General features: G+C 35.9%; 1 protein-coding gene across 4 annotated transcripts in view; it reads left to right on the forward strand.

Moving 5' to 3' along the window:
- The window catches only part of LOC579510 (filamin-A), an 80,115-nt gene that overhangs the window by 49,104 nt on the left and 14,170 nt on the right, over window positions 1–16,841 (forward strand). For 3 of the 4 annotated variants that reach the window (XM_030972008.1, XM_030972006.1, XM_030972009.1), the window contains 6 exons: window positions 207–377; window positions 1,181–1,304; window positions 2,240–2,396; window positions 3,405–3,594; window positions 5,647–5,751; window positions 8,480–8,730. In XM_030972008.1, the coding sequence (XP_030827868.1) occupies window positions 207–377; window positions 1,181–1,304; window positions 2,240–2,396; window positions 3,405–3,594; window positions 5,647–5,751; window positions 8,480–8,730 (998 nt within the window). The remainder of the gene's footprint in view (window positions 1–206; window positions 378–1,180; window positions 1,305–2,239; window positions 2,397–3,404; window positions 3,595–5,646; window positions 5,752–8,479; window positions 8,731–16,841) is intronic. The other variant, XM_030972007.1, reaches the window with a different exon arrangement.

The following is a 16,841-nucleotide window of genomic DNA, read 5'->3' on the forward strand; positions in this document are numbered from 1 at the left end:
CGGTTGTAGACCCTGTAATGACCCCAGATTGGCAAACTTGTCTCTGAAATACGTGAAACAAAAAAGGCTTTGATAAAGTGCCTCTTTTAATTACAAATAAAGTTTCTTCTTTTTGTTCATACATAATTGATGAGCTTCAAGTACAGTGAATGGAATTGCTGTACGTGTTTGTTTCCATACCTTTTTGATTATATTTCCATCTGCAGGGAGTCCTTTCCGACCCTCAATCCAGGACTCTATTGATGCTAGCAAGGTGAAGGCACATGGACCAGGTCTATCTAAGGATGGAGTCAGGGCCAATGTACCTGCTAAGTTCACTGTCGATGCTACCAAGGCTGGCAAAGCTCCACTTGATGTCACTGTCATTCAGGAGAAGGGTAAGATTCTCATCACAAATCTTTATTTAATTTGCAGAATAGAGAACAATGTATCATTTAGGAAGAACCAGGAGGGCATTGATTCTGTGTAAAAGGAGTTAATACCCTCTGACTCTCATTGGGTGATATGCACGTTAACAGTACATTGTTTAGGTTCCAATTGGTTTGTAGTTATTTGTCCACTATTTTGTTATGAGTGAAAAAGTCATAGTTTCCTTGAGATAATTCTATCAAGCAAGATTTTAAAAGTTGAGTCCAATTAATTAAGATGAATATTAGCAGTTATAACAATTTCTGTGAGCCCCAATAAAACACTCTTTAAAGGTATTACAAAGTTTTGGTATGGGGTCATGAATTTGGTTCAAATTAACATATTGGAAGCATATGCGTTCCTACAATATACATTGATCGTTGTCGCGGTTGAAATCGAGTCTAAAGTTATGAAATTATAAATAATAAACTCTTAATGTTGTATAGCTCCCTCTCAAGGTCAAGATATTAATTTAGCTATGAAACAATGTTTCTTGACTAAAATCGACCGATTAGCTATTCCTGTTTGGAAAATATATATCCCAACTACATATTCTGAGATTTTCATGGTCGCAGCTACCATTGTACGGTCATAGGCGCTATTTGAAATTTATCAAAATTTACCGGGAGCACCGGTAAATTTTTATATTCAATTTTTCTCGAAAACAGAAGTGTTTTAGGGGCTAATTTTTTTAGTGCTTATAATACATACACAGGGGCATCCAAATATATCAAGATTGTAAAGATTCAGTATCCACCTTTTGACATTGTAGGTGGTCCAGAGAAGGCTAAGATTGTAGACAACAAAGATGGCACCTATGATGTGACCTACGTACCCAAGACAGAAGGACGCTGTCAAGTGGACATCAAATATGACAACAAGAACATCCCCGACAGGTGAGTAATGAGAGTCAGGAGAAGAAAGGAGAAGTACCCCGTGTCCACACACAACAAATCATTGTATAACTATGAAATTGTGTGTGTGGACGCTTAATAACGATACGTTGTATAACGAAACATCGTATAGCGAAACGCAGGTTTGGGCATCGTTTTGAACTAGAACTCCATAAAGAATCATGCGTAATCACGGCATGTGTTGTGTGTGGACGTAACTAATCGAACTAGAACAGTATAACTGGGCGGGGCTTAACGTGACCTTGCGTGAAAGGAGACCCGACATCTCATTTCCACTTCCATTTCATGACCGCAGTAGAAAACTGCGCACCTATTCAACGTTTTGCTGTAAAGTTTCGGGATTACTTTCTTGTGTGTGTAGACACCCTGGAATTTATATGATGATTCTTTATACAACGCTTCTTGTGTGTGGATGCCCTGGAATTTATACAATGATTCTTTGTTATAGAGTGTGACGTTTCGTTATAGAGTTTTGGGATTAAAAAAATTGGTGTGTGGACACGCTGGTATTCTCATATCAAATAGGGCTACCATTTATTACTTTTTAACTGATGAAACTGCCTATCTTTTGATTGAAATGAAGAAAGCAATGTTTGAAAAGAGAATCAAAACACTTGTTATGAATGCCTGGTCAGAGTACTGGAAACTAAGGGGCGAGTTGACAAGTCTCTGGAATCTGGAAGTTGCCATGTGTTTCTCTACAAACCAGAGATAAAGCTTTTAGAATACTGGTAGAAGAATGAAGGAAGGGGGCACCTACGTGTGGGCTAGAAACACTTTCATATTTGTCTTATAACTCATCAAAGCACTTTTGAAATGGTTCTGCCCCTACTCTCTATTCAGCTCTGCCTCCCTTCTCATTTCTTTGTTTTAAAGATTGTCTGACAGAGTATAAATCTTCCCTCTTCTCTCTTTAGTCCCTTCAACACCAAAGTGCTTCCTAAGGCTGATGCATCCAAGGTCAAGGTTGCTGGTCCAGGAGTACAGAAGACCGGAGTCTTGGCCAGTTTACCTGTGGAGTTCACTGTGGATACTAGGGAAGCCGGTGATGCAGAACTCATCATCTCTATCACTGTGAGTAGAATATATCCAAAGTAGTAATTATTATGTAACCACCAGCCTTTACAAAAATGAATTTCATTAGACTAGTATTAATCATCACTATCGCTGTGAGAAGAATATATCTAAATTGATGATTCTGAATTCACTAGAATCTTTAAGAAGAATAGTTTTCAACTGAGATTATGTTTGACATGAATTTCATCATCAAAAACACTGAGTAGAGTATATTCCAAAATAATTATTGTTTTACTTCACTTGTATAAGTTACATTTAAGTAGACTTGAAATTGATTTATTGAACAGTTTTTATGGTCATTTTTTACAAAGGAAGCAGTTTGTAGTATTTCAAGTTTGTTAGCCCTGAAGCAGTGTCTCTAATATAAGTTCAATTCAACTTGCAGTAGTGTTAAATGCATCGGAAGGTAGAATGTTACTTGGATGTTCTTCTCTCATAACCTAATATACTTTGGGAACGTCATAAGGTAGTATTGGATTAAAGAATTGTTTTAAATGTGTGAAGCCAGTGAATCAGACTGTCACAATGGAAGTGGCATCATGGTGCTGCTGAAAGATTTTAGAATTGGATGACACTAAAATTGAGCCTCAAAATACCGCTTTCATTCTGCTGTACCCAGCCTTTAAATTATCAGGTTACCTTCAGATGGATAACAAATCGTTCCAAGCTACAATCATTCAGTAGAAACAATATCACGAGTCACAGCCTGGACGTAGCCAGCTGTATAAACCCTAGAGCTATAAAACAAATGTGCAGTAATGATACACTCAGATCCTCTGTTGGCCACTGCCGAAGTATTGAATGATCCTTCTCTAGGACCCACGTAATTCCACTTGCGGAATGGATGCTAGTGATAGTTCTTATGCAATGCTTAGGTTACCCATCTGGTTAGGTAACATGCATGGATGTAAATCAGTTGGTTATAAAGTAGTAATGCTTGATCCTCTCAAACTCTCCTCTATCGTTGACCTAACATTAATCTATTGATCATGTTTGGTCTTCCAGGACAAGAATGGTAAACCAGTGAAACCAGACATCAAAGACAATGGTGATGGTACCTTCACAATCTCCTACGTACCTACTGATGTGGGCCAGTACACTGTTCTTGTGACCTATGGTGGCAAGAATGTACCTGCTTCACCATTCAGTGTCAAGACCAGTCCTACAGGAGATGCCAGCAAGTGCAGTATCTTGGGTAAGAAGCCACCCTAGCTCTCATCTTCTACCGTATCATTGCTTCCATGAGAAGTGGTATTTAGAGATCTCAGAACGGAGAATAAATCTTTTATTCTGTTGCTTTAAGAATAGCAGAGTAAGATAGAATTTGTCTCTATTCATTTGTACTAGACTTATAGTATTCATTTATAAGCAGGAGATGGTGAAAGCATGCAGATTCATGCAGCCTGGAGTGGCACGTCTAGTTCAGTTGGGTTGAAGGAAATGGACTTACTCAGGATTACCATGGTATCAGTATTTCCAATTTTATCACAGTTTTCAAGGATTTTGTCAATGCTATCACCATAATTATAAGGGATTAAATGTGGGCAAAGTTGTAGAATGTTTGATGATGTGCTGATGATGTAAGATATATTAGTGAACATTCCAGATTATACTTTGTCATTGAAGGCTTTATTCTGTGACTCCTTTCTCATGCTCTCAACACTCTTAGACATAGATATTGACAAGTATTTGAGCTGAATATTCATTACATGTCATGTGTGAACATATGATGAATGTAGTCTTTTTTTTCTTGTGGTTTCATGTGTAGTGAAGTTCATCATTATGTGTCTCATTCTTGTAGTGTTGTGTCTTATGTGACATTATCATTGTCATCGATGACCTAGCTTAATATGTACATGTAGCTATTAGAATCAGTAAGTAGCATTGCAATATGGTAGCCAGTGTTCTTGGCTTTTTCAAATAGAAACTGGCTTTGACTATAGCTTAAAATATGATTCATTGAAATTCAAAGCATATATTGCAGGAAAAATCAAAAGTTCAGAAATATCTAAGGGATGATTCTGTACCTAAAGGCCTTCTGAACATAGTTTAAGATCATATTGTTGAAGTAACTGCTATTTTAGACATAAATGCATAAAATACACTGAAAGTGTAATTGGAATTTATCTTCCATAACATGAATTTCAAATCAATTCTAAGAGATAGACAGAGAGGGTCTATAAATGAATATGAAGAATATATCTTCCGCTGAGAGCAAAAAGGGAGTTAACTCGTATACTTTTACACGGGGTAGACGATATAACACATTTCTGCATATGTTACTACATTTATTATGTATTTGCATGGTGTTTTGGCATGTTAGCTATTTATAAACATGTAAGATTTATATGCTGAAGAAGTAGGAATAGACAGATGATCAATACCCAAACATAGTGGATTGCATCCATTTAATTATTTAAAAGCAATAGGGCATTAAATTTCTGCTAATGCCGTTTTGTTTCTCATGACTGGCAAGGAGAACCCATGCATGGCAAGAATTCTGCATCATGCTCCAATCTGCATAATGCATTTGAGTGCTCTTTTCTACTCATATAATTTAGACAAATCTAAGCTTCATAATATTCAATTTGGGTTTTGATTAAGAATGTACTAACTTAAACTGCCAGATAAACTTCCCTGAACTATATCAATTACATCTTCCCTTCTCTCATGCGTCTTTACTATTTCATTTTGTTTGGTTCTCTTTGTTTGAAAGAAATGAGGAAACTTTTCCAACAGGAAGCGGGTATAGCTGATTTGTAGGATACATATGTTTCCATCATAAAAAATATATACCATAATCATTCCTGAGTAAATCCAGTCCTATTTGACTAATTATTTTGAAACTTTTCATGGAAACATAATTTGTTCTCCCTTGCTATTAATTGTGTTTTTCTTGCCGGAACATTGGGAATGAGGATGAGAGAGGGACAGGGTAGAATTTGTTTCTTGATAAGAACAAATCCAATGTTTGCCTTGCTGGTGTTCGTCTTGTGTAAAAGTTATTTCCAAAAATCTTATTTTCTATGTTTTCATCTCATTGTGTCATATTTCATTTATCAAAACTTGTACTGTCTTGTTGAAGTACCCCACGTTCATCGTTATTTTTTCATATCAGTCTTCATGAATACCTTGTTCTTTGTGGATTATTGACATAGTACATTTAAAAGACAAGGATCAATTTTGATGTTTGGTGAAGTGAAATGAGAGCAAAGAATGAAAGGGACATGCTGTATCCCATCTATAGGTTGTAAGAGCGGCAATTACGACATCCCAGTCAGACGTGGTAGCTTAAAGAGTGCAGAGAGTACTACCACTACCCGTACCACTACCACGCGAACCACCACCACAAGTAAGATGTCCCATACAACTCTTATCTGGCTGCCAACTCCAGAGGGCAGTCTTTTGTTCCTTCCTGCGTGGTTGTTTGAAGTGCTGACAAGCATGGTTTATTTCTGTAGTCTAGTCTTGGATGTGAAACACAGATGTGAAACAACATTTTCTAATAAACTGTTTTGCAAGCTGAGTATCATTAAAGAGATTTCTGATGGCATGCATGCCAAGCATGCTGAGGCTGAGTGAAGTCTGAGCCAGCCAGACCATGATATTGGCATGCACAAAAACCAAGCTTCTACCATCAATTAAGAGTTTTCAGAGTTGATTAATGAATGTAACTTCAGGCTTGATTTTTTAGTCATTAATTCATGAATATTTTATTAATCATTTCTCAGTTAATTGTTTTGGAAGTATATGAATAATCAGTCTATGAAAATAAATTTTCATCATCTCTTTTCTGCATTCAATATGTGAAAAAAATAAAGATGGAAAAAAGGTGAAAAAAAGAATGATGAACTTGGATGAAAAGAACAAAAGAAGAAATAATAGATATTTTTGTCATGTTTGAAGGGCACCAATGCCCCCCCCCCCCCCCCCCCCCCCCCAAAAAAAAAAAAAAATTAAAATGATAATGTATATGTTGTTATAGAAGACATAAACTCAACCCAAGCTACAAGAGACATTCATGTGGCAAATGAGGAATGAATCTAAAGGGAAATATTAACGATTCTCAGCATGCTGAATGAAAAGATATCAATTTGTTTACTGGTACTCACAAGTTGCTTTACCATTATTGAGAGTTTAAATTTGATATTTGAATGAGCAGCCCAGACCTACAGAGCAAGTAATGTTTGGTGATCGTTGCTCCCTTCCAAAGGTTTCCTTTCTTAACCACTTCGAAATAATGACTTTTTCTGAGATTGTTGGTTAAGTAATGTTTGAAAGCATGATACAGAATAACATTGGGTTTTGATGGCATGATGTTCCAATCATATTACATCAAGTGAAGTATGCTCATATATCTGTTATTCATTTAGTGTGTGATCTAATATCCATTTATATACTTTGAAGTTGCACATCAATTGTTATGACTGAATTACATGTAGCTTCTTACAAGCTCCAAGGAATGAGATCTGATGGTGTATTATCAGCATTACGGAGGAAGCTAGCTCCGCGAAATGTAGTGAAAAGATACGTCCGGAACACAAAATGCAGAATACTTAGTAAAATTGAGAGAGTACATGTATTTGCCAGCTCCATCTCGTAACGATGTGGGTTTACCTTTGTGCGATAATTATTTTCAACAATTCTGCATTTTGCATCCTGGACCTGTCTTTTTGTATCACTATATTTTTGCTTAGCTTACCTGCCTGCAGTGAGAATGGGGAGGATGGCTAGCAAAGAAAATCTGAAGTCTGAAAAGTGAACTAAGAAAAATCTTTACAGCTTCTCAAAGTAGCGGGCCAATGATTAAGATACTCTGTATTGATGTGTAATACAAATAATTATGCTGCTGAATCATTCTCTTCTCAAATAAAATAAATTACAAGTTTTCTTGTGAACAAAAATAGTTATGTTCACATTAAAATGCTACAAATTTTCAAAATATCTTTTTAAGTTTGCTCTTTCTTCAAAATTTATTCAAAGTTTTTTTAGGATATTGCTAGCTGATATTAAAAATGTTCACAACTCCTTTAAAAAAAAGTTATGATATTAAAATTATTTGTTGCATTCTGTTCATGTTTTTACATTTAGTATGACATTAAAATATATACTCTTATGGAAATGAGGTGAACTTGTTTATGGATTTTAAAAAAGCATGGAATTCTTTAATTGTCTCTAGAGTATGCATAGTTTACATGTATGTACTGTAGTATTTGTCATAGATCTGCAAGCTAAATGTGTATTGCATGTTGAAGTGTTATTATATTTTTACCACATTTTTGTAGTAGGGTTTTGTAATGTTCAATTACAATATTAATGAGATGATATGTATTTCTTTTCTTTTTTCTTCCATTGTGTATTGAGAAGTAACTAACTATTTTATCTTCATAAAGGATAAATGATTATTCCTTTTGGAAATGCATTTGTGTATAACAAATATAACATATCATATTTATATTTCTAATTTTAATTTTGGGTACTTTAACATTGTAAATGGTAATGATTTTCATCATAATTTTTGTTTGAAAAGGTTTGACAGACATTCATTAATGGATGGTGCCAGATTTTTCTGAATGAGTCATAAATAGGTCCCACTAAGTTTTGATTTTATTCATCAAGATAGAATTCAATATTTCTAAACCTCCTTCCAACTTTAAAAACAAAAAAAATCTTTCAAAATGCATTTCAGACATTAAACACTGGTATGATGCATCAGTACCTGTAATTCGTTCCTGTTTTCACGAAGTGACGGTAGTGAGGAAAATCCGCACGCAAAGTGTATACGATTTTCATTCACTACCGTCACTTCGTGAAAACAGGGACGAATTGTTTGTCCGAATGGTAAGAGAATTATGTTAATCTGTTTTTTCTCAAATGGTAAATCACATAATTCCAAAACAGACAATGACTTACAAAAGTATTGACATGTTGCTGGGTCCATCATCAAGAATTTTGGTTATAATATCTGATTAGTGAGTACATTTTATTTGGTTTCTAGGCATACATATATGCTATAAACTGACTGGTATATCTCCATCACACATCTAACCATATTGTCCCTTATCTTTGATGGTGAGCAGAAGAGACTATCACCAAGACAGTGGTGGTTGAAGAGGAGACTGTGATCAAGGTCAACTCTCGTGATGCTGGTAAAGGTCGTGTGACCTGTACCATCACTGGTCCTAACGGTCAAGAGATACCTGATGTGAAGGTCATTGAGAATCCTGATGGAACCTTTGATATCATCTGGACCTGCCCTGCTGCAGGAAACTATGAAGTGGATCTGAGGTTTGGTGGTGTCTCTCTCACTGGAGGACCTATCACAATCTTTGTAAGTACCTACACATCTCATATAGTATCACTTCATACTTCCATGTGCACTACAATCTCAAGCACCACATCAATACTCACACTTAAATCTAGAAATTCTGCTTCACTTTCAAGAATGTTTACTTTAGTAGGTTGTTTAATTGTGTAATGATGCATCATGAATTCCAACCATGTATGGGCTCTGGAGTAATCAATACAAGAGAATCATATACAAGAACATGTAGCAATAGTTGAGATAGGGAAAACAATCCTGATCACTTTTTTTGGCAAAATAATACAGATAATGTGGCATCACATAGTTCATTCAGATTTTCCTCTCTGCAACCATTTGGTGTAAAGCTACATCTTCATGAACAAGCCACTTCATATAAAATCATTTGAAGAAAAAAAAAAAATCTTTATGAGAATGCTTTAACAAGGTAAATTGGAAAACAATAACTATGAAATGAGCATGAAATTCCACCCTATCTCTATTTCAAATGTATATTTGAGATATTTCATCTAGTTACATTAATCAGCAATTTCTGAAGGATGGAAGTTGACACCCAAGAAAAACATATAGCTACATCATTGGGTAGTCTACACTGTCTATTCAGGTGTTCATTGTAATAGCTAATGAACAGTATCAAAAGTACTTTAACATGTGTGAAATATCAGGAGGATCAAAAATGCACAGGGATGAAAGTGGCGTGGATGCAATTACATTCCTCAAATTGTTTTGGTCTGGGAACCGACCACACATCGGTACTTCAAAGTATTTATGAGCTATGAATAAAAATGATAGCAGATTTACCATATGACTTGTCATGGTTTAGCTTCATTAATTGTAAGCAACAATACTAAATAGTGTATTTGTTCTTATTTTGTTATACCTTACCTTTCTACTATATCTGCCTAAGTCTCCCAAGATTGCTCGTTTCTTTCCTCTATCACCCATCTCATATTTTAATTTCCTTCTTTGCATTCTGCATTAATTAAGAATTTCTTCTTTCCTTTTTTCAAATATATTTTTAAGTCTGTATATTTTTTTTAGTCTACTTGAAGATGTTAGGAAGGTTAAGAGATACAAAGTATGCTCCACAAAACATTCAATGTTCTATCATGTCATATTTGATATACATACATAGTTTGTTCATGATATTCTTGGTTTTATATTTATTTTGTTGTGATGATTTAGATTAGACTTGGGTCCCAACTTATTACCTCAGCTCCCTATGTGTGTTGAGTATGTATGTATGATGTCATCCATGAAGTATGGTGTTGTTGAAATGTCAGGGTACCTACAGTTAACACCTCTAAGCACATGGTATTTATCACAGCCCAGCTGATGCTCATTTATGTTATCAAGTCCCTTTCCACCTTGTTTCAATACAAACACATTAAAATATTTACCGTTAAGCCATGCAAAATATGAAGACACAAAATATAGAAACAATACGCATCAAATTGTGTAAGCAAGGCAGGAATTCCATATAAAATGTTATTGCTTGTGGTCAATTGAAATGTATAATGTATCAAAAGTACATGTATTGTCAATATTTCATCATGTCGAGGTGCTTTAATTCATATTGTTTCTAATTTCCATCAGAAATATGGATTTTAAAGCTGTTTGTGATCTATTCATCCAGACTAATCAATTCAAAATATTGGTAGAATTTTATGAATAGAGAATATTCCTGTATGTACCAATACTCCTGACTGTGCTCTGTAAAAGCCATTAGGCAGATAGCTCCTACCCCCATTTAGGTCATCACTTAGTACACAGCTTATTGTATTAATTAGTGACCCATATCCGTGCCCACAACATCCCTCCTGATCTTTGAGTGTCTCATTACAATCTCTGGCTGAATCATTACCGCCACTCCTACAGGATTGATTGGCTAAGGCAAACGTCAAGGTTGTTAAGATCTAATGAAAGTCATTAATGGCAGTTCATTAGTTAGTGTTGGAGTGTAAACATTTTTTCTCTGCCTTGGAGTAGAGTGCTGTGCTGCTGTCAGACCAGGCGATATCTAGACACGTACAGACATTTCTGAACAGTTGGGCTCGGATAGAGAGAGAGAGAGGGAGAGTGTGTGTGCTGTAAATAGTGACTGCTTTTGTTCAAGTCTATTCAACCTTATGTTGGATGCATTGGCATGCTAGCTATGTAGTCAAGAGCACGTCACTAGGTCCATGTTAGGGCATACATCTTTAGCAACTGGACCAATAGAGACAGACAAACAGTCCAGCAAATCAAACCTGATCATTTATAATTCACTTCCAATCTACCCAAAAGAGACTAGAAATGAAATGAAAGTGACAGTCTGTCTTGACGCTCTGTTTGTCCCCATCGAGGAAGCCATTCAATTTAAGCAGAAAATGATCTCAATCTGATGGGGGAGGGGTTACAGGAGGGGCTGCCTCTTTGAGTGATAGGTGATGAGGGGCAAGATGCCAACCAATCTGATTAGAAACTTCTCTAGTGCTACAGTGTCACTTGAGGTCATGTTGATAATTCCCTCCACCCCTTTTTTCACTACCTTCCAAGGAGCTACTCCACAAATAAGCATATGATCTTGCAGACAACCCCCTCCCCCCATTCCCTTCCACTCACCCCCTTCATCTTCCACTCAGTGTACTATTACAGCTGCTGGGGCTACGTGTGTTACGTTCATAGTTGCCTAGGCCTTGGCCATGATATCATCATCACCTTGCCATATAGCCCCTATACTGATACCTTGAAGTTTGATATTATTGTTGTGACAGTTATGTCTTTTGTTAAGCTGATGATAACAAAAGACCCTAACATCATGGTTGGTATGACCAGTATTCTCATCTTAGATTTATTTCCTTTTGAAATTGAAAGGAGTAGAAAAAATAGTCTCTCAGCTTTTCATGAGCTTCAGAGGGTATCTTGAATATAGTAAGTGACCAAAAGACATGAGTGGAAATGTTTAATAATGATATTGGTTATGATCTAAACCTTTAAATCAACATTTAGTATAATGGCCTTTATTGGTAATTAATCAGAAGCTTCAGTGTTGCTTTGATCTAATGCTGATGTGAAGGAACTTTATCATTCATATGGGTTCTACCACCTATCTCTTGAAAATATGGGTTCTACCACCTATCTCCTGAGTATATGGGTTCTACCACCTATCTCCTGAGTATATGGGTTCTACCACCTATCTCATGAGTATGACAAAGAATAGATAACATTTGATGGATGGGAAACAAGTGCATCAGGAAGAGTGAGATAGGTATGAATGTTGATATATTGAATGATTGATGTGATCCTTATGTCACTTTATATTTCAACATTCATCACTATGTTGAATTGCCTACAGATTTTGAAATGATTCCCCCGCGAGATAGATTCCCGTGGGTTAGGGGCGGGCGGGATGGAATCTCTGCGTCTAGCTGAAGCTTGACTTTTAAACACAGATGTTTAATATTAGATGACGTTGATCTGTTTATATCATCTCTGTGGGTTGTGCAGTCTGATTCCATCTGTGTAGGGTGTTAACCTAGTCCATCAATGTCAAGATTGGATGTCATTTGATGGTTTTAGATGAACTATATTTTGACCAAATCACTTCCTTCCAATCAACTCTAGCTTTAATACTTATATGCTTTGCTTAGATCTTTGAGGAAAATAGATAGTTTTTTTTTATAAATTTAAAGCCTGTTTTAGAAATAATATACATCAGACAAAAATTGACCACATTTTCAGTTTTAGTTTTGTTTTTACTGTGTTGGACTAGAATGAACATGTCTTCAGGAGATCCCATTGAGTGATTCTGTGAATCATTCTTTATTCATCCCATGCATATTTTAGTCAATTTATTTGTAAAATGAAACCAGGGGATTGGAAATGAAGAACTATCATCTACTCATTAGAGAGAGTTTGTGGGGGATAATTTGTGTACTATAATTTGTTAATTCTTAAGTAAGCCCTTCATGAAATAGGAAAGTAGGAAAGTGGAAAAGAAGGAAGGTTGATGCATTGCTCACACAGACTAGAATGGATCATAATGGTTACCTATACCATCAATGTCACTATCTTCCATTCCAGAGTTGTAAATAGGACCAAGAAGCCAATTACCCGACTCCTATAGGGCAAAAATCTTGCTCATTAGCTCTCATACCTATTACACAGGAGGGTTCCTTCTTACATCTATGCTGCCTTAAACTGATCATTGGTATACCTCAACATGAAGCAGACATGAAGAAGCTTGCCAAGATCATATGAGTGTCTTGATCACAGTCCCTCTCAATGTGGTCTTGCATCCGGAGTAATTTAGGGTAATACTTGATTTAATTGCTCTCACAAATCTCTCAAAGTTCACCTACAAAGATCCCATTTACGCTTGATGTTACGAGCAATTTGACTAAGGCTAAGAGCAGATGGTAAGAGGCCTAGACTAGCTTCAAGTAATGTGTGCCGGGTTCACCCTCTTCTTAGCTTTTTATATCTATATTTATGCTCTAGATAGGATTGGATGCTTTAAGATTAGTCATAATAAAATTATGAGAAGAATTTCACCTCGACCACGGAACAGACATAGTTGATGAGATGAACATGTCAGCTAAGCAATCATGTGCTCGTGAAAAAATCTTCTTGATCCTTTCAAACATATTCAAGTTCCAGTCTTTCCTACTGGTGCAACAATAAAATATCTTCTTGTTGATTCTATTTCTAAATCTTTCAAAAGAATAGCAAAACCTATTTATTGTTAATTGCAGTATTTAATACAAATTCTAGCAGTTTAACTTAGACTGGTTTGAAGGAATACTTGTGAGAGACATTGCTAAGTTAAGATGGACTGTGTAGACAAGTTCTTTAGTGAGTGTAGACATCCCTGGTAAAACAATGTTTGTTTAATTTTTTTTAATTGATTGAGACTCGACTCGGTATGATCAAGTGTTGATGGAACACAACTGAAGGATAATTATCTCTATGCAGCCTTCTCTATAGCACACAATTACTGGCCCATCCTTTCAAACCAACAGATGAAATTGAATCCCCCAGCTGCTTTACTCCCCCTCCTGTAATTGACTTTTGACTTGCACAGAATCCATACTGGATGCTGATGCAGCTGATGATAAACATAGTGGTGGGGCCCAATGCACACCACGTCAACCTAGGGTTCAAAAGAATGATTGTCCAGGGCATGGATGGAATTCTTACTAGGTCTTGAATTACCAGCTAGCTTGATAACGCCCCCAAGTGGCCATCAAGGCACCTTATTGGCTGAGGACTTATATGGAGCTGGCTGCTATGCGCTCTCATAGACGTGACATTTGGCAGCCTTTATTATTGTAAGCCACAAAAGTAGGAAGGGGGGAATATATAAAATAAAAATAGAAAGGAGAGAGATGGGCAGGGACTGGTGTTGGTCATGTATGACTGGATTTGTAAACAGAGGATTACTTGTGCAAAGCAACCGCTGTTACAAACATTGGTAGATTCAGGGAGGAAACCCTATTCAGGTGCAAGTCATTGATAGGTACAGTTGAATCACACCCCTTCGTATCTTATTACACTAACTGGATTTGTGTTCATCCTGCTGGCAACGTATTCCTTGGTCAGCCATTTTCACCATTCCTTCCATAGCATTTTCTACTTCTCCTGCTGAATCTATTATTTGTGGATTATATTGGTATTTGGACTTTCATTCCAGGTAGGGTACATTATTTGTCTTTCCCTCCTTCAGCCTTTCATCCTAATAAAGATCTTGTTTTTTATCTTTATGTAGTTGAATATATTTGTATATATACCATGACCTTGACTCGCTGTGTGAATCTATGTTCTTTTGTTTCATATGACAGTGTAATGCAAGGCCTACTGTAGGTCATGTAAGAACACTGTCTCATATGGAAAGGGTCACTGTTACAAGTGGTCATGAAAGAAACACATCAACTAAAGTTTGGTTCCTTCTAGGCCATTTTACTTTCTTAATATTAATTTTCTTGTTTAATGAAGTTTTCGCTTTTCTTCAAAATAATCTTGGGATTTTATTTATTTTGAAAGAGATTTTCAAGTTTGTTCAGTATACCCTACCTCCAGTTCTGAATTTGTTTTTATCCTCTGCTTTGTTCTTCCTTTATTTTTTCAGATTTATTATACCTGGCATGATTTTATTTTATGATCACTTATGGAACCCTTTTCATTTTCTAGTTTTGAGTAGGCTCTGTTCTCTTCATTTATATCAGAGGAAAATAGAATTGTTCAGAAATTTGTTGTTTTATCTTCGGATAATTTCCATATAGTTTTCTTTCAGTAATGGGTTTACAGTATCCGATTCAACCTTGTTGGATATATTGTTTTTGTGAATAGAAGAACAAAAATTGTAAAGGTATTAAGAATATATTATATTATGGTTAGCTTGCCATCAGCTGAAGATATGAACACACTAACTTCAAAATTAAGTGATAACCAGAGTTTTTTTGTCTTCTTCCCTCCCTTCTCTCTCTCTCTCTCTCTCTGTCTTTCTCTCTCTCTCTTTTCATCTCTCTCCTTCACCATATCTCTCCCCTCTCCATTCCTCTCTTTCTCTCTTCCTGTTTGCTCTGTTTTCTTCTCTCTGTATCTTCTCCTCTTTCTCTTTCTTCCTTCATATTTCAATTTAAAAAAAAATTCTTGTTCATATTTTTTCTTAGTCTCTCTTTCATGATTTTGTTTCAGTCAATTTCAATTTTGTCTTCAATGTTTTCATATCCTCACTATTCACTAACTTCCAACACAAAATGTATAATAACGAGTAAGAATGTACTCTCTTACTTTGAAAAAAATGATGAAATGCTTCCGGAGTACTGCATCAGTTCATCTGTTCTTATACCTATCTATTTAAAGATATGTTTACGCCCACTGATCTTCCATACCCATAAGCGAGTGATAGAGTTTCCTAATTAGCTGCCTGTCAGAGAGTCGGATATCCATGGTGTATTAAGAACTCATGCCCTCTTTGATGTTCGTTGGTCCATGTTGACTGCCTATAAATTCTAAATGGGAATTGTCTTGACAGTGTTTACCCGCTTCTCTCCGTCTGCATTCCATTCATGTATGAGTGCTATATTTCACAGCATGAGACGGCAGGGGATGGCATGCGATGTCAGCTAGTGGTCTGCCTAGTTTCTCCACAGACGGGCTCACTTTAAATGCCTAGATTGCTTGTCTTAGCCATTCCAATTACGTGAGGATGGCCATTTAATCAGGGCTATTAAATGATTTCAAGTGATTTACATCTTTGTTTTGACGGGGGATAGTCCAAGTGCCAATTATTTTGTCTGATTTTCTCCTGTGAAGTGATAAGAACTCGTATAACTGTCCTCTGATGCCAGATGTTTTCACTAAACCTTATAAACATTTCTAACCAATGAGAAAAGTTCTTGAGAATTTATTTGGCTGATTTGATAAAACCCATATATATCCCTTTACAATAGTTATTTTCAAAATTTTAGGATATAACAAAAACAATTATTATATTTCAGTGCTTTTTCACACATCAGAAAAGTGCATTTTATCAACAGAAAGAGATGTAATGTGTTTATATTTCTAAAAGCATCATTGCATAAAGATTCGTGATTGATGAGTTACATAAACCGTTTTGCATATTTAAACCTTTAATAAAATGTAAATACCATACAGAATAATAATCTTTTTATATAATGATGCAAATTTATAATAACATCAGTATTGATGATAATATTATTATTATGATGATAACAATTACAATATTTATGCTGATTCAGATTGTTCAAATATGGGCCATCAGGGAATATTAAGCACTTAGACTGTCAATATGGATAGTAGATATATCATTCCATAAAGGAGTCCCACATGAAAGTAACTTCTCTCTGGATACTATCATCAAGACCTTATATCATCATCAGCAGTGTAAACTAAGTCACATTTCTGAGCAAATCTCCTTTCCCTCCATCCCTTCCATTTGGTAGAGTGATGATAGATAGATCACCATAGCCTTGGGTAACTCACACCTTCATAGAGACCTTTGGGGAGCGATTGTTGCGTCAGTTGCTTCGATTTACATGCTTCAAGTAGATTGACAGTGCCATATGTTGATTTGTTCTCTTCAAACATTTGAAAAATAACAACTAGCAGGCAGG

Source organism: Strongylocentrotus purpuratus, unplaced genomic scaffold, assembly GCF_000002235.5.
Source record: "Strongylocentrotus purpuratus isolate Spur 01 unplaced genomic scaffold, Spur_5.0 spur5_scaffold_6, whole genome shotgun sequence".
Lineage (NCBI taxonomy): Eukaryota > Metazoa > Echinodermata > Echinoidea > Camarodonta > Strongylocentrotidae > Strongylocentrotus > Strongylocentrotus purpuratus.